The sequence below is a fragment of the Sminthopsis crassicaudata genome, chromosome 5 (assembly GCF_048593235.1).
Source record: "Sminthopsis crassicaudata isolate SCR6 chromosome 5, ASM4859323v1, whole genome shotgun sequence".
NCBI classification, from domain to species: Eukaryota; Metazoa; Chordata; class Mammalia; order Dasyuromorphia; family Dasyuridae; genus Sminthopsis; species Sminthopsis crassicaudata.
The window spans coordinates 97,561,300-97,580,633 of NC_133621.1; the positions used below are offsets into that span (position 1 = coordinate 97,561,300).

General features: G+C 32.7%; 1 protein-coding gene across 1 annotated transcript in view; it reads left to right on the forward strand.

The window, feature by feature from the left end:
- Window positions 1–19,334, forward strand: part of TPK1 (thiamin pyrophosphokinase 1) — a 431,745-nt gene that overhangs the window by 247,465 nt on the left and 164,946 nt on the right. Inside the window, exon 7 of the mRNA XM_074267641.1 lies at window positions 18,761–18,907. Coding sequence (XP_074123742.1) covers window positions 18,761–18,907 — 147 coding nt within the window. The remainder of the gene's footprint in view (window positions 1–18,760; window positions 18,908–19,334) is intronic.

The following is a 19,334-nucleotide window of genomic DNA, read 5'->3' on the forward strand; positions in this document are numbered from 1 at the left end:
TACTTATCTCTCAACTGATCTCTCTTTAAAGATTACTGACAGCCTTTTCCCAAACTTTTAGTTATATCCTTCAAAGAAAGGGAATTCAAGCTCTGGTTCCCCCAATTGCCTTCATCTGAATTATCTAATCTTACTTGGGCAGTTATGTTTTCATTTTGCCCCAACTCTTTCTCCACTTCCTCTCATTTGCCAGATCTACATCCTGAGATGAGTGCTGAATATATCCTTGAGATCATTCCTAATTCTCTATTTCTGATCCCACTAAAATTTGCTTAGTTTTCATCTCTGATGTAGTTTTCCATATAAATATACCAGAATTACCATTCCTCTTTTGGGATTCATTTAATTTCTCTCAAAAAAAAAAAAAATCCAAAACCCAAAACTATTTGTCTATTATTAAAGTGTGTTCCTATAGAATTTGTTAGGCTACCCCATGATAAAATCATGGAAGATCAAGAAACAGTATAGGTGTCACAGAAACCACAAATATGTCCTTGGCCCCTGTGTTCAACTTTCCTTTAAATGGGATATAGGTTTTGCAGAGGGGCAGATGTTTAAAACCTGATTTTAAGAATTTGCAACATTAAATATACCCTTATTATACTATTCCTGCCAGATAAATTTTGAAATAGCAAATGCTTTCCTATTATGGTATGAGGCTAAAGAAAGCTGGACAAAATTTGATAAATAATTCTAAGCATAATGAATTCCCCATAGAGTTGCTCTATCTCTTCTTCTACAATAATTAGTGATATGTAAATTGCTATTATTTCAATGGTAATCTTTTTTAAATTGTTAATATGAATTGTTCAACATGAAGTAACAGATGATTCCATGAAACAGTATTTCTTTTCTTTGAATGATTGAATAGATTCTCCATCTCTTTTATTTTCCTCTCCAAAGAGAAGTTGTGAACCTTCCATTTAATAGCAGCTTCTTTTTTTTTCCTCCTGTTTTTCCATATAGCAAGAATTTTATGAATGATGTAATTCAATACAATATGTACTTCTTAATCACTCGACAAGCATTTCACATTAGAGAACCAAGGCAAGATAACAAGTCATGTCCATCAAATTCCAGAAGTACAGCTAATATTTGAAATCCAGATGTAGAACTTTACATTTATTCTTTCAAATTTCATTCTACTATATTTAGTATATCTTTTAGACCACGATAAATACAGACTATCATTTAACATGTTATATAATCCCTTATTATTACTGTTATTTTTTATCTTTGCTAAGCAAGTAAGTAGGTAAAATAAAGGCTTTTAAGATTGCAATGAATATACTATCACACACATAGAAAGAGCTTCTTACTTGCTTATCAATTGATTCGTTATTAATTGATTTTTCTTTTAATTCTTTGGTTTGCTTTAGAGGGAAATCTTTAAGGATGTCCTGAAAGGCTGAATTAAAATCTGAGAGTGTGAATTTTTTAGTTATCCTCATGATACTCTTCATAGAATTATATCCCTTTTTAATTTTAATAGTAATCCTTCATAGAGTTCTTGGTGCCAGACACAAATTATTCATATTGAATTTTCGCCTTTGGGGAGCTGTGTGACCTTATTTTTTTTCCCCAATCTTATCTTTTTTTTTTTTTTTTTTTTTTTTTTGATTCTGCTCAATATTTTCTCTACCCTAAATATCTTAATGAACCATTTTGACAATAATCTTGCTATAGGTAGGAAATTGTTTGTCAACAGTTAAGAAAAAAATCAAATTCACATAATGGAAACAAACTTAACAAATTTTGGTATGTTTATGGTTTAAAGATGTTAACAAGTAGATATCTTGTCATAATATTGTGAATATTTCTAAATACAAATGAACAGAACTTCCATTGCAGCCATTTTGAGGATATCTTAAAGTACTCACTAAGAAAGCCCAGAAGAAAACATGAAGATAGTTTTATATTATTTCCCCAAATACATATGGCAATTATAGCTATTTAGAAAAGCTAAGTCTGGTTTGTTTTACTGGATGAGGAATAGAATTAAGGACTCTAGTCACACTGTATATATCTTATGTATATTACATATGTATATATGTATATATTTGTGTGTGTATTATGTGAGTTTGAATATGTGTGCTATTACCTTATTAGACAGGGAATATTATGCTTTTCTTTTATCCCTAGCTCACTACATTTTAAGAACTTAATAAATACTTCCTAATTGATTTCCTGATAGAAACTGGATCTATGATTTCATTGTTAAAGGGAACTCCTATATGAGGAAAGTTTCTCTGTCAGTACAAGTTGGCATCTTCTTTGCAATGTGTAGTCTTAGTTCTCTAGGGCAAGGAGAGAAAAAATGATTTCTCACTTAGACAGTGTATGTCAGATATTGGACAATTTTTTGTTGGATAGGCCTCAAGTTCAGTAGAAATGAAGGTATATTTCTTCTTAGAAAACACTTTGTATTTTTATATGAAGAGAGCAGAAGGGAATAAATTAATAATATCTGGAGTCAGACATTTTCCAGCATCCCACTTACAATGATGTTCACTATCACTTGAAGAGGATAAAGAGATAGATAAGCCAAATTTTAACTCTTGACAGCATAGCACAGTTTCCTCTGGGAGAAATTTTAGAGTTATTTAGAGGCATGTAGAGTTCTGAGTAAACGACGGTTTTTTTGGGGGGGATGGAAAGGGACTATAATTCTACTTTGATTAGCAGCAATATATAAGCCAAAATAAATAACCTTGTTAGATAATATAGATGAGCAAAAAGTAATCTTTTAATTGAAGATTTCAAAAAAATCAGCTAATACTTTATTGATCTTATTTGTGTACACTCTCTCTCTCTCTCTCTGATTTCTTCCCCCTCTCCCTACTTGTCTCCCTCTCTTCCTCCCTCTCTCTCCTTTTTTCCTTCTCTCATCTCTCTCCTCCTTTTTCTTTCTCTCTTTTACTCACTCACTCTTGGTATTTTCCACTTTACATATGTATAAGCTGGTATCTAAAATATCTTTTTGAAGTTAGTATTAAAAGCACTGGTCAGTATGTGAAATGACATATCTTTGTTTGTCCTTCTTTGCTGTATGTGTAGTAAGTGAACTTTTGTAACCTTCCTTATAATCATTAGGCATTTCTAACCACATTATGGCAGAATAAAGGCCCAATGTGTTTAGGTCTTCCAGAATAGAAGTTACTCAAACCCCTAATATTTCTGGAAAAGTCAATAATTTGCTTATGGGAGCCAAGAGAGAAACATTAGATTTCTATTCTTTCCAGTGATCATATAACATTGATATACCATTGGTCATGAATATAAAAGCGGCTTGATAACTTATTTGTTGAATTAAATTACATGTAGAGTTTAACTAGTAATGAAAGAAAGTATTTTATCTATCTATCTATATTTGTATTCTACTTGCCTTGATCTTAACTAATATCACATCTCTATGTTATTTCAGAATATTTATGAATCATAGCACTCACAAGGCCTAATGAGTTTCAGTCCTTGTCAGATGAGATAAATAAATCCAATAAAGGTTAGATAACTTAGTTATAGTCAGTAACCAAATTGACCTTGAACAATTTGTTACTTTAAAAGCACTGATCCAAAAAGCACTAAATATAAAAATATGATAAGCTATCTTTAAAATTAATGGGTTTTGTTTAAATAAAATTATATATTCCACTTTACCCTGACAATGAGAAAAAATACACATAAAAGTTCTACAATCTATTGTGAAAATAGGATGCATTACCAATTTGAGAAGACAACTTTATTTTTCTTTAGTTTAAGGTAATCTTTCCAACTGTTACTATGTCATTATTTCTTTGAAAGCATCATAATAGATGCGTAAACAAATATTTCTTTGAAATTACATTTGCTTAGAAATATTGGATGACAAGAGTCATGAATGACATTTTAGCACTGCAAGTATCTTTGATTTAAACAGCTTGGCCACTCCTGCAACTGCTCCATTCCATCTGTTTCTGTTCTGACCAGCAACATTAATGACTCAATGGAAATTTTATGTCATGAGCTCCTCTAAACTTAGCTAGGCTGATTTGATTTATCTGTAGAAGACAAGGTCTAGCTCCAGGATTATTGTGATACAGTTTAGGTGATATAGGTGCTTGGTTTTCTTAATCTGCTTCTTGTGAACTCTGTGTCTTTGGCCAAATTATTTAATCTCTCTTTCCTCATAAGAATTAGACTAAGTAACTAAATGAGTGAACTTCCTCATATCTCTCAAACTCTGATCCTGTCAACCTGTCCTCATTTCCTGCTTGTGTTTCCCTGTTATGACATTCAGGAACTCAAGAACCCCCTCAATGCCCTTTAATGAGACATCAAATTAAGACTAGAATGGAAGACTTTAATTGACAACAATCACTTTATATTTATCTTGAAATGTACTTTAAGGATAGTAATAATTGTCAGAAACAAAATCCTAAAACAAAAGCCATAGTAGAGTTAAGAAACAGATATAAATAGGACATTTTATTATTGACTTATTTGTTAATTTGCTCTTTAAACCAAAAGAAAATCTCAATGTTTATAGTTTCTTCTTTAATGCTCTTTATGTACTTTTGAATATTTTTGTTGTTGCTTACTAAATTTAGAGAAAAAGATCATTGTGATATACAAATGATTGAATAATAGTATTATACTTAGTTTCATATACTGAAATTAAAGTTTAGAAAATAGCAAATACTTGTACTTATTATTTGTAGACACAATTGAATTATTGTTTTCAGAGTTGAAATACATTTTCTTTTTCCCGTATAACATCTTGGATAGAAGTGTCTTATAGAGGCAGGAAAGCTTGATTTCAAAAATGTGTGTGCATACATACATTTTGCAACTTAGTAAATTTTCTGGGAAATTCTTTGCTTGTTATCATTATTGTTTTTTCCTTTAAACTGACCTAATTCTGTTTCTTTTCTTAATGGTTTTTCCATGTAAAAACATTTATATATAAAAACAATTTGTGACATTTAAAATCTCTCTGTCTTTTTCCTTCTTACTAATTGAGAAGAAGTTCCATAAAGGTTACATATGTGTAGTCGTGCAAAACATTCCCATATTAGTTATGTTGTGAAAGGGAATATAAACCACAAACAATAAAAACAAAAGGAAAGTTTAAAAAAAAGTTTGCTTTGATTTTTATTCAGATACCATCAGTTCTTTCTCTGGATGAGGATCCCATTTTCATACCCAGTTAGTCATCATCCAATATTGCTAGTACTGTATACATTGGTCTTCTGATTTTGCTGAATTTACTTAAGTTCACTTTCCAGCTAATTTTTTTAACTTTTAAATTTATGTTAAAGTTGGGGGCCACTCCGAGGGTAGAGGGGTACAGTTTTTTTGTGTTTTTGTTCTCAGAACTAGTTTCAGGGGTTTTCAGTTCTTTCAGGTATGAGGAGAGGTATGGTCACCGTTCTTCGGGCTTCTGCTCTGTGTGCTACCAAAAATATTCTTTTCCTTGCTCGTATTGTTTCTAGAGTCCTTGTTCCTCAACCTGGGACTGCAGCCCAGAATTAGGTATAGACAATGCAGCAACAACCAAAGCTATCTCCTTTTAATCAGTTGTCCAAGCACCTTATGTGGGCCTCTACAAGGCACTGCTGTGGCAGGTTCAGTTGTCCCTGACTGACACAGGTTTGCCTATGCTGACACAGCTTGCAGTGTACTGCCCTCCACTCTCACCACGTGAAACAGACCTTTCCTGCCAAGCTTTCTGGGTTTGTGGCTTAGTGGACTGTGGCTGGAAAATTGTTTCATCCCATCCTTCTGTGGCTGAGATGTTATTTTAAAGTTGTTTGTAGGGGAATTTGGGAAATATCAGGTAAATCCTTTCCTTTCCTCCACCATTATAGTTCTACTGCCTCCTAATTATTTTTCTCACTGTAGATTGTCCAACTGTTTTTCATATAGAATTCTGGTCGAGTGTCTTTATACACACACACACACACACACACACACACACACACACACACACACACACACACACACACACACACTATTATAGCCACTACATTCTAGCAGATGTCTAGTGGTAACAGTGACTTACTAGTAGTCTGGTTATAACAAATCCTGCTAAATTTTAAAATTACAGCAACAACAGCAACAAAACTGGTCAATTTTTTCTTTCATTAAGCTTTCTCCATGTAAGAAGGAAATAATATTGTCACAACGATATAATTTTCTTGATTATTTGTTTATTCAGAAAATTTCCTAATACTCTCAAGACATTATATCATATTTGGGGAGAAACAGAACGTTGAGGTTAGAAAACATAGTTAGGAGCAGCTAGGTGGCACAGTGGATAGTTCTAGATCTCTCTGGATTCTACAAGGTTCCTAATAGCAAACATTACTGTTGAACCAATATTACTTTGGTAACAGAAGCTCATTACAATATAAGTTCCTTGAGTTCTTTTGTCTCTTCCCCCCTTTCCCAAATATTTATTACAATGCCTCTGATATAATGGATACTTAATAAATGCTTGATTGAAGATTGATTGCTAGAGTCTGGGACTATCAGATTCAAACACTAAGGCTCAACTTTAATGAAACTATATTTACCTGCAAATGTGAGGATTTACCAGCTGCTAAAAGTGGAGCTGCTTGAGCCCTTCAAATCGTGCCTTCTTACTCATCTCTCATGCATGGCTTCTGTAGAGCCTGGCCCTATTCCCAACTACTAATGCTTTTGAGGTAGAAAACTTGAGCAAATGTCCATAGGAATGGTAACTTGACAACAATAAATCCTGATGACTTTGGGGAGGCTGATGGAAAGCGAAACTATTAAAAGCACTGTCTTTCCAATTCATTTGACAGCAGTATATCAAGACATGCTTATGAAGAATTTTGGCCTCACCTGTAAAAATGATTCATTGTTTCCCTTTAGGCAGGTTCCTCAACCTATTTTTTTCTTCTTCCTTGCTCCCTGTGTCACTTGCTTCCCCAGTTCCCCGCCACAAGCCTAGGGAGATTATCTTGAATAAAAGAGATAATTTATGTGAAAGCATTGCTTGCTTCTAGGAAGATAAATGGTGTATACCTGTAATAACGTTATTACTCAGTTTATTATTGTCCTTGCAATATATATAGAATGTAAAAATAAGAGTACACATGATTTCAAACTTCAGAGCAAGAATTGTGCCAACCAAACATGAGGCAAGTTGAGAATACAAAAAGAAATATTTCAGGCCTTCAACAGAGCAGCAGGCAATCACTTTGAATGTTTATTTGGCCATGTCTTTAAAAAGGCCTCTGTACCTCCTTCTAAAACATCAGTCATCTTTATAAAAAAAAAAAAAACAAATTATAAAAAAATTCACCACTATGTAACAAGGGAGAAATAGATAAGCCTATGGCTTTGAGGTAACTCAGGAGGTATTGGTACAAATATATTAGAAAAGTCTATTGCCTTAGAGACTATAGCACCTAATCCCTCCATTTGTGAACGGAAGCATCCTTTTCTAGGCCACTGGACAAGAGTGAAGTTTATCTACTTACTAGACATCTCAGTTGGATCGCCACTTGGCACATAAATTTTCATCTTAATGCTCAGGATTAGAGGTTGTGTTGGCACAGATGCCCCATTGAGGAAGGCATTCTGACCCTATGTGAAAAGGACCATTTTATCTCCAAATTCCAGCATGGTCCAGACAGACAGAGCTGGCACTGGTTTTTTTTTTTTTTTTTTTTTTTTTTTTTTTTTTTTAAAGGCTCTGTCTTAGAACTGATTATGAAAGTAATTGCAGGTAATAGAATAATTTCATGATATTGCTTATTAAGCTGTAAAATTTCTCCTCACTCAGTTTTTTGTTTTGTTTTGTTTTGTTTTGTTTTTTTGGAGGAGGGTTAATGGTGATGGTGATATTATATAATTCCTCAGTTAGAAATATTGTAAGTTAGGGGCAGGTAGGTGGTACGTGGAAAGAACACCAGCCCTGAAGTCAGGAGCATCTACCTGAAATCTAGCCTCAGACACTTAACACTTCCTAGCTGCTTGACCCTGAGCGACTCACTTAACCCTGGTTGCCTCAGTGGGGGGGGAAATAAAAGGTTGATTGTGATTATTAGTAATAACCAGGCCATTTTTTAAAAAAAGTAATGAATTTGTTTACTTGTCCTATATGTAAGTGTTATGGCTAGAGAACAAAAGGGACTTATATTGGGACATACATTTTGCTAACTCAGTTTTATCAAGGATACACTAGTAGAAGAAGAGCTTGATGAGACTAACTTCCTTGCTCAGATCTGGAAACTTGAGTTCTTGTGACTCATAGATTTCTATGATAATTAGTTCCATACCATATTATGGTCAATTCTAGTATTTTCTGTTTAAAAAAAAAGAGAAGAATGCTCACCCCTCTACACAAAGTAGGAATGAATTGAGCAATATAGCTTTACCATGGCATGTATGTTATCCTCCATACCTACATATTAACATTTATTTTGCCTGAAAATTGTGGAATTGGAAGATTAATGGATTGATCAAGTAAGTAACTGTGAGGGATCTCTCTAGGGAGCTGTGTCTGAAACCCAAAGATAACAGTATATGAAATTTATGTGAGTACAAAAAAGTGTATGACTTGATTTTTCATTTATTGCTATTAGACATTATAAAGATTGTCAAACCAACACTATACAATTTAGAAAAAAATTAGAAAAAAAACCAGTGATTGACTTTAATCTTCTCTAATTGAAATTACATCCAATAAATAAAACAATAAATAAAATTACTCCTGTCTTTATGATGCAATGTGCCTCTAGGTTCTTCAACTTTTTCCTAAATGGGTCAGTTAAATTCTCCTTACTCTTACTTTTATAAATGCTTATTGATTAACTGACTGACTGATTTATCCTATTACAACCAGCAAATTAAAGACCATTACAATACTGTGAGTATAGTTTAGGAAGTCAGGTAAATCAGTAAGCAGTGTAGTGGTAAAACCTGAGTTCAAATGTGTGATTTGGGCAAGGCATTTAACCTCTATTTATTTGTTTGCTGAGAGCACTGGGCCTGGAATAAGGAAGTCACATCTTGCTCTATTTCCTCAAGGATAAAATGGGATAATAATAGCACCTACTTCCTAGTGGGAATCAAATGAGGTAATAATTTGTGAGATGCTATTATAGAAAGTAGTTGAAAGAGGAGCAATTAATAGTGTTTTATATTGTTCTAAATTTCAAAACTCAAGGATTGCTCTGTAGTGAATTTGAGTAGCACATACATTAATTGCTTTTATATATAATATATTTATGCTACCAAAGCTGGGCAATATAATATCTCTAACTCAGGATTTCGTAGATCGAATTAAGATTATTTTTGTTGTTGGTACTGCTGCTATTATTGCCAAAGAAAATCTTAATTAGATGAGACTGAAGACTGAGTTTGTGGTGGTGATTCCAGGTAGTTTATTTTTAGCAAAAATATTGATGTCAAGCATAGCCTTAAATGTTTTGTGATTTATTTATTTTTATTTTTATTTTTTTAATTTTAATTTTATTTTATTTTATTTTATTTATAAAATTTTTTGACAGTATATATGCATGAGTAAAATTTTTTTATAACATTATCCCTTGTATTCATTTTTCCACATTATCCCCTCCCTCTCTCTACTCCCTCCCTTTGATGACAGGCAATCCCATACATTTTACATGTGTTACAATATAACCTAGATACAATATATGTGTGTAAATACCATTTTCTTGTTGCACATTAAGTATTAGATTTCCTATCCCTGCTAACTCTTTGCTTTAATTCCACTGCTTAACTTGCATTGCATAAATATGTTATTACTTAGCCACCCCCCAATTCATGGATCCTTCCCTTGTCTTCTTCCCAAATTTTTTGCTTCCCAGTTCACCCATATCTCCTTTCTTATTTTTTTAAATAGATTTTGGAGAATGCAATACCTTTCATGATATATATGTAAAATGTTGCCTATTACACCTATTCCTGATGTGACTAGGTTTTCAGAATTAGGAGCCTTCCTTCCCCTCTAAAGCCTCTGGGTCTGTTCTTCCTCATATATATATATATATATATATATATATAAAACATGATTACTATTTTTATCTTATCTTCTAACCCAATCTTACTTTTGAGCTACCCTATTGTTGATGTCAATCCTAAACATATGGTGTATATTGCTTAGTAAAAAATATAAGCAGTTTGTCCATGTTGAATTCCTCATTATCAGTTTTTGACATCGGCTGTTATATGTTAAATTTTCTAAACTTGGGTTTTGTTGATAGAAAGTCCTGAAAATCTGCAAGTTTGAAGAATGCCAATGTTTTCTTATTCAATATTATAGATAATTTTGTTGAATATGATATTTTTGGCCACAGGTCTGGTTCTTTTGGTTGTCCATAGATATAATTCCAGGACCTCTCGTCCTTTATTGTGGCTGCTGATAAGTCCTGTACAATTCTAATTGTAGTTCCAATGTATTTGAATTTTTTTTTTTTTTTTCTTGCAAAATTTTCTCTTTGATCTAAAGATTTCAAAATTTGGGAATAACATTCCTATTTGTTTTCCACAAAGGGTTGATCGGTGAATTTTTTCTCTTTCTACCTTCCCCTCACCTATCCAGGAAAATTATTTCTTGCATTAGTGTGTCTAGGTTCTTTTTTTTTTTTGGTCACAACTTTCAGGCGAACCAAATACTCTTATTTTTTTCTTCTTAATTTCTTTAGATCTGTTGTTTTTCTTCTGAGATGTTTCCCATTCTGAATTAGAATTGGGTAAGGGGAAACCAGTTAAGCTATGAGACCCAAGAAAAAAAAAATTCTAAAGAATGAATGAATGAATGAAAAAATAGAACAATCGTTGAGACTCTCCTTTTTTTAGTTTGTTAACTAATTTTTTTCATAATCTTCTTGTTTTTCTTGGATTATGTTTATTTTCAGATTTTCTTCAATATCTCTTTTTTTATTTTTTCTATAAATTCTGTAAACAGGGAACTATTTCATGTAACTCTTTGCTGTAGAAGCTTTATTTACTTCAGTGAATAAATTCATCTGAAGATGAATTTATGTCATCTGTGTTCCCTTAAGTTTCTATGGTTGGGTTCTTTCCTCTTTGCTGATTCTTTTTTTTCTTTTCTTTATTTTTTTTTAAAAGAGATATTTGTGTAAATACCTGTAATCGTGGCATGAGGGATCATTAAAAGTCAGTTATATTTAAATATATTTCTGGCCTCTTTCAACTGTCATCCAACCCGAATTGTGCTTAAGATTAAGAAGAATCCAAACAGCAATGAAATGCCAACAGTTATTTTTATACTATTCTTGAGCTAAATAATAAACCACATGCAAGTGTTAAACATTTACATATATCCTCCAAAATAACCAAATGACCTTTACATCTTCCTGATTAAAGTTTATCTTATAGTTTTTATATGGATATATATAAAATCCCTTCCTAACATGGGTAAAACTAAAACCAAGAATTTATATCAGAAACCACCCATTTTTAGAGAAATGACAGAAAGACTTTAAAATTTACATCAATGCAGTGACTAGTCATGACTTCAGAAGACCAACCTCTTTGTAGAGTTTAATAATTTTTTTTTTGGGTGGGGGCTGGGGTTAAGTGACTTGCCCAGGGTCACAAAGCTAGGAAGTGTTAAGTGTTTGAGACCAGATTTGAACTCCTGAAATCAAGGCTGGTGCTCTATCCACTGCGCCACCTAGCTGCCCCGAGTTTATTAATTTTTAGGTATAGTCAAAGTATCAGCTTGTTTAGAACTTTTGCTGTAGGATAGCTTTTATGACAAGATGGGACTTGTTGAGTAATAATATTAATATAAAATAAAATAAAAGATGAGAAAAAGTCAATCAAAGATTTGCAAAACAAAAAAGAGAGCATAAGGAAGTTGAGAAGTGAACACATAAGTCACTTTATAGCAAAACTTTCATATAGAGCTCTTCTATTCTCTTTTCTATATGCAAATACTTGTTTTTTTGAGTTCAAAATTTTAAAACCAATTAAAAGTTAAAAATAAAAGGAACATCAAATGCAGATTTTGTCTTCAGAGCACATATAATGTATATAGGGAGATAAAATACATACACATAAAAGTTAAATAACAAACTGGCTGCTTGTAATAGTATAACTTTGGTTTGGAGTCAAGTACCTGATTTCCTTTCCCAGATATTTGCTAGCCAAGGCACTTTACCTCTGATAGCCTCAGTGTCTTCTTCTTTGAAATTGTGGTAATAATATTTTCCCCATCTCCTTCTTAGGGATGTTGTGAGTAAAACATTTCATGAAATTTAAAAGCACAGAAAAGAATTGGAAAATTCATATTGGGAACATGAACTGCAGTGGACATATATTGGAAAATAGTGAGAGAGAGACTGGAGGTTTCTAAGCCTAACAGTAATACATTGTTTTAGGAAATGAAAATGGAATTTTGAGGTTCATCTACTGTAAGGAAGAGAAGGTGGTAGTCAGGGCAAACTGTAGGCAGGTTGTGTTTTTCAATTAAAATAAGAGTTGACCCACACAAATGGAATGAAGGTCATAATGGAAAGTCCAGAAGATAAATTGGAGATAATACAATGTATAATTCCATATGCCAACTCATGTAGTATGGATGTTAGACTATTATTAATTAAAAGCCATTTTTGCTTTTTTAGCAAGAAATTAAGAAAAACAATTTATAAAATAAAAATGGCATTTTCAATGTTTTATTAAAATAGCTCTCTACAATTGGTATATTGCTGGATATCTAGCAAATATTTGATATATGTTCGTTAAATTTAACCAAATTTTGCAAAAACCTGCATTTATAATTCCATAGGCTTGGAAGGAAGCAAAATAAGTAGTGGAATGAAAAATATGGAAAGGTGGTGGAAAAGAGATTTTTAGGAATTGCGAATATTACAGATAGTACATGTTTTCCATATAGTATACTTATCTGTTGTAATTTAAATTTTAATTTCAGTTTTCTTATTAGATACTGCATTGTCTTTGGTATGCTTGGTAATTAATCATTGCATAGTTGAATTACTTTAGAATGAAAGGATTCTAGGTGTGAGTGGGAAGAGGAAAAATTTGTACAAGCCCTGGTTTTTTTTTTTTTTTTTTTTTTTTTTTTTTTTTTTTGGACAGCCTAGAAGTACCTTTTTCCATTGGAACACACAATGTTTATAATTCCCTGATACAATCTTTTTCAGACATGGCTCATTGGTTGTGAAATGAAATTCCAAGTGGTCATATGCTCGGAATCCCCCTAGGACAGTATGCACAAGTTGTCAAGAACTAGCCATATTCCTTGTTTTCTTCCACAACAAATGTCATGAGGCTGACAATTTCTTCAATTACTCATTGTTTTTTGCACTAGTTCACTGAGGGTATATTTTACAGGCTTATTAAAACTTGCTCTACTATTACTGCTTTTGTCAGATCATTTGTTTTTACTCATACTAGAGTTCTTTCTCTGCAGTCTTTGAAGGGTCCTCTGTCTTCAAATTAGAGTATCAAACTATCAGAGCAGAGAATTTCATTATTCAGTTCAGGCCTCAGTGCAATGCCGGCCAGATCTTTGAAAGTTAAAAAGAAGCTTTTTAAACATCCTGGTTATTTCTCCTTTCAAGTTACTTTGTTGGATTTGCTGTTGTTAGTTTATTCGCAACTCTTAGAGAGGAGCAAAATTGACAAAATTGCAAAACAGGTAATTTGTCATTGGTCCCTATTTTTTTCCCTTTTTGTACCACCTTTTCCCTCATTGCATCATCCTTTCAGAATCATCTACTTTCATGTTGCTCAATCCATTCCTTACCTCTTAGTAAAACTTGATAAATATATTCACTAAATATTAGAAGTACAATTGTTATATGCTTCCCTCCAAACTTTGCATGTTTAAAGAGAGAATTGTTCATTCTTTACACAAAGAAATGTTACCATATTATATTATTAGAGCATATGTTTGAGTGGAGGCTTTTCCTTCTGTTCTTGAAATCATAACACATGAACAATCATCTTCTACCCAGGACATATACTATTTCATGTTCCCTCTTCCACTCCCTTTTCCTCTCTTCCTCCCTTCTCCCTCATGCTCTTTCCTCTCTTATATATACATAGTCCTTAGTATCCTGAACCATTTTACTGGGTAGAGAGTTTCTGTTGTCCTTCAATGTTCTTCACAAAAAAAAAAATAAATAAATCTGTTTTACCTAAATTTAAACTTAAACATCTAAAGAAAATAATTCTGTCACTCAGGCTATTTCCGTGACCTCAGTCTATCAAATCTCAAACAGTGAACAATATGATGGTTTTAAGAAAAGAAATGAGCTGCTTTGTAAAGGCATAAGCATGAACCAGAACAAAAAATTGCCTCTTATAATGGTCCTTATGCCCTGATGCTTTTTTTCTGAGAGGATCAACAGTTATCTCTAACTTGGCTTATAGAGTAAAACAACTACGTGTTTTATTTTGAAGGAAAAAATAAAATTCCTATAGGAAAGTTTGTTTCACAATTTAGATTACATCTAATTCAAATAAAATGTTAGTCCAAATATAAGAAAACTAACATACTTTTTTGAGGTACATTCTTGGGCTACATTCATTTGTTGTTAGTTGGTAATCAAGGGGCATGATGATATTTACTTTAGACTTTAATGATGATTTACCCCACTATAACATTTTATCGTGTGAAGAATGAATATATAGAAATTATTTGTTGGGTTGTGGACTTGATTATTCAATCAGCATTCTACTTTTCTTTCCAGTAGGTTGTATGATTTTTAAAGTCATATTTAATATTGCCATAGTGTTTTAAAATTTATGAAACTTTCAACTTATTATTTTAGGGGCTAGACAGAAGACACATCATTAGTATCTCCATTTTATGCATTAGAGAATTGAGACTAATGAGTATGGTATGAAAAAATATAATTCATTATTTTGTGTACCTGAGACCTGAACCCAAGTCATCTGAGCAATCTACATATCCTTTTTTTTGTTTTGTTTTGTTTTTGTTTTTGTTTTTGTTTTTTGTTTTTGTTTTCTTACAGCTCCTTAAACTTTGTGTTAAGGGGAACGCTAATTCTCATATTTTCAATGTTATATTTCCAAGAGCTGAATGTATTCCTTTAGGGAAAAAAGTAATTGGTAATGAGAGACTATCTAAAATAATCAAGACTTCTTTTTCTTCCTATGATTGTTAGTTCCCAAATAACACAGCAAATCAATCATAAATGAAATTTGAGAACAGAAATGGCAAGCCCTGGTATTGTATGAGGGAAGAAAATTCAGCTGAGCAGAGATGAATATTAAAATTACAGAATTTTTTCATGAAAAGTATGAAAGTCTCTTCTTAGATTTAGAAACTTCTTCTGAGAGCTCTGCAGGCTTTTCCCCAAGTTTCATTTATGATTGATCTGGTATGTTATTTGGGAGCTAAGCAATCACAGAAAGAGAAGGAAATCTTTATTGTTTCAGATAATAGCATCATACTAATTATAAATAGGACTTTGACTTACACATTTCGATCTTTAATGGGTTAGAAGCCACCTGGGTGGGATTTCTAAAGGTTCCCAAATCAGTCCAGGTGCCAGAAACACAGTTTGAGCATATTCTGGGACCACAAAAGTAACTGAAATATCTCTCTATTATGGGGTACATACCATCTAATTTCATATATTGCTACATGGCTTTTGCCAGAACAGTTCCAAAGGTGGAGATACTGAGGGAAAAGTTCAAATTAAAGAATTTCAGTGAGAAGGAAGAAAACAACATATAAAAGGAAGCTAAAAGAGATGGAGTGGTGAATTGAGCCTTGTGTGAACTGAGAATGTCTAGCACGGATACTCTCTTAAATGTAAGTTTAGAACTCAACAATTAGATGAAGAAAGAGCAGGTTGTAGAAGTTGAGATAGAAATATAGTCCATGGAATCAGGGGATGGGCCAAGTTTGACCCTAAAACTTTGTTTTATTTTACAGATGAGGAAACTAAAACCTTTACATGTAAATTACACTTTAGGGGTTTTTTGGCCTTAGCTACAGATTGTTTTCCCTCCAGAAAGTCAATGGCCATTCCAGAAAATGAAAACTGATTCATGAACAATCATGAATCAGTAACCAAATTTGTGGGCTGAGTTGAAAGCTACAGACTCCAGAAAATGTTCACTTAAGGGCATCTATCTTCCTTCAGGTCAATGGAAGTTGGATCTATAGTTGGAATCAGGGGAGCAAGGATGGGCTAGGTTAAGGTTCTGTCTTGCTTTTCAAGTCAGTACTTATCCTGGTATAATGGCAGAGTGTCTAGGATGTCAGTCTTCTGATTGCCAATTTATGACCTTTTCTACTTAATCACCTTCTGAGGGTTTTTTTTTTTTTATCATAGACCTGAACTACACATTATGTAAATATATTTTGAAATTTCTCTGTGATAATAGAGGGAGATATTTACCCTATTATTAAAACAGAGCCCTCATCAAATAGGAAAGAATTGTTTGGAAAAATTGAGGTGGCTTTTAATTCAACTTAATTGCTGTTCTGCTTGCCTAATATTTGCTGAATTCCTAATAGTGTATACTCTAGGAGAGGTAAATTAATACTTCCCTACTTGAGGCATTTTACATATTTTATAAACCCTGAGGTTGGGTGAGTACTTCATTGTAAGATCTAGGAGCCCTCTGTGTTAAACTTCTAAAAAGAAGTCTCACCTTGCTAAGTTCATATCAATTGCTTAATTGCCTTTTCCTCCTCTCTTCTTTCTTTTTCTCCTTTTCATCTTTATGTTCACTTATTCTTAGAAATACTACTTATTGTTCGTTGGTAAGCTTTAGCATTTATTCAAAAGTAAGGTGTGTCCCTCTCCCCTCTCCTCTCTGCTTCTCAGCTTACAGTAATCTTCTGATCAATGTAATTGATTTAATTTATTTGATTGGCCTTTGTAAATGCAGACAGTAGGGAAATGAAAAGTAATCATACTGCTTCTCTGGTCTGAAGAATTTGATGACTGATTCATCATGATCTTTCCTAAAGACAGTAATTAAATTTCGTTTTTTAAAAGTTATGAAGTTCTTTGATGTTTAAAGAATTATGAATATTCATGTTACTTATGTTCTTATTGTTTAGCATTTTTCAACAGGAAGAAAGTATGTTTTTAATACCAATCATCTGAAATAAATTTTGACCACTACATTTGAATTACATTTCCTATTTTCAAGTACTCTCTTCATTCTCTGTTTGGGCTCTTGTATACAGTGTTCTTTTGGTATTGTTTTCTTTTATCTGTGTCACTTCATGCAAGACTTCCCATATTTTTTAGATTCTTTTCCCCACATAAATTGCTGTTTTGCCATATTTCCTCTCATTCCATTTGACTTATACCACATATCCATATAAGGGTTATTCTAGTATTTTATTCCAGTTTTCCTTTCTCATAGAGTCTTTTGGATCCCAGAGCTGACAGTCAAAGTATTAGCTTTCTCTCCTAGCTTTATATCATCTTCATATTTGCTAAATATGTCATCTATGTCTTCTTCCAAGCCATTGATTAATTAATTAATAAAAGGAACATTTACTACGCGTTTACCATATATAGAAAACTTTGCTAAGCATAGACACCAGAAATTATAAAGTGAGACAGCTCTGTTCTTAAGAAGCTCATTTTATCATGTGAAACCAAAAGTTACAGGAGGATTTAGCTACAAGTGAGATGTTAAGGCCCAAGATACAGAAGCAGAGCAAATGATAATGTACTTTATTTAACATTATTTCCATTATAAAGCTAAATCTTTTTATAATATTGAAGCATATGACAGAGCCAAGAAATTTGGTGCAAAGAATTTTCTTTTCTGGATGTTCAGTAGTGGTATCTGCCAATGAAGTGGGATTATAGCACTTCTCAAACCACTTGCCTGATCACATTTAAATAAGGGATGGTTTCCTCTATAATGTCTCTGGAAACTGCTGGATATAGAACTAAGTAATCTGAGGGTCATGATTATTCTCAAGTAGGGATCACAAACTCTGTTTTTAACAAGGTATTCTCCCCTTTGTGATGGCTTTGAGGGCCAAGTTTAGAAAGAAGACCAGTAGATTGAGAGAACCTCCTTTGCCTAACATGGATTGTTAAGGTTTTTCTCCACTGGGGTTAAAGGGAATAAGTGATTGAGATTATGATAGTGGCTTTTGATTAAGATGTGTAACAAAACGTGGCCAAACTTGTTGTCCCCATCAATACTAATATTGATCCTTTACTCAACACTCTAGTTCTCTTCAACCAATTCATAACTCTCCATTTTATAAGAACCTTGGTGAACTCTAGGTAACTTAATTTAATCTAGCACAACTGGTTTTCCTAAGATTCATATTGTCTCATGATTCATCTGTTAACTTGAATTCATTCAGGATGAGTACATGTCGTGTTACAAAAGCAAAATAAGAATTTAATAAGAAAAAATAAATAAGAATAAGAATAAATCATATTTGTTTTTCTTCTTGCCTCCAAGATCTAAGATTTCTTGCTTAAAAATATTTAGTTTAAATTAAATGGTTGATAATCTAATTTCAACAATGATGTATTCATTTCATCCTTACATCTTCCTGTGAATTAAGTATTAAAATACGGTTCATTTTTCTTAAGGTTGAAAGTAGATGATATATATTTTAATAGCAAATGCTTCTATGATAACAATTACCTTCTATTTCTAATATGCAAAACAAATGAATAATTTTAATTTATTATATAATTATTGGTAAATCTCTTAATATTTGGTTTGCAGATGCATTTTTTTTCTTTTTCATCTTGCTTAGGTTGACATGATTGTGACTTTGGGTGGACTCGCTGGGCGATTTGACCAGATTATGGCTTCTGTGGAAACCCTTTTTCATGCAACTAAAATCACTCCAGTGCCTATTATCATCTTACAAGCAGATTCCCTCATTTACCTGCTTCAGCCTGTAAGTAGAATGAAAGATGACTGCAGGGCACAAATTGTATGATTAGCCAATTGGCTGAATTAGGGCAAAGAGCTGACCTAACATATCCATTGATGTCATGAGAAAACAGAGGACAAACCTTGCTCCCTTGAAGCATTTAAAAGGATGTCCTCTATATCACACTGAACATTAAACATAGAGATGAGAAGTTTCTGCCTTTTGTTTTTTCTTCATTTTAATTGTGCCCAGAAAAATTTCAAAACTATTAATTAAATTTATAAAGAATTACATTTAGTGACACTGTATTTTCAATAGTGCTTCTAAATAATTCTCCAACATTTAGTGAAGTTTAGTGATCAGATTTTGGAATTCAGTATTGTATTGCTTGGAATGCCAATTACTAAGCTTGACTAATCGGATTATGTATACTTGATGCTTGGGAGAAATC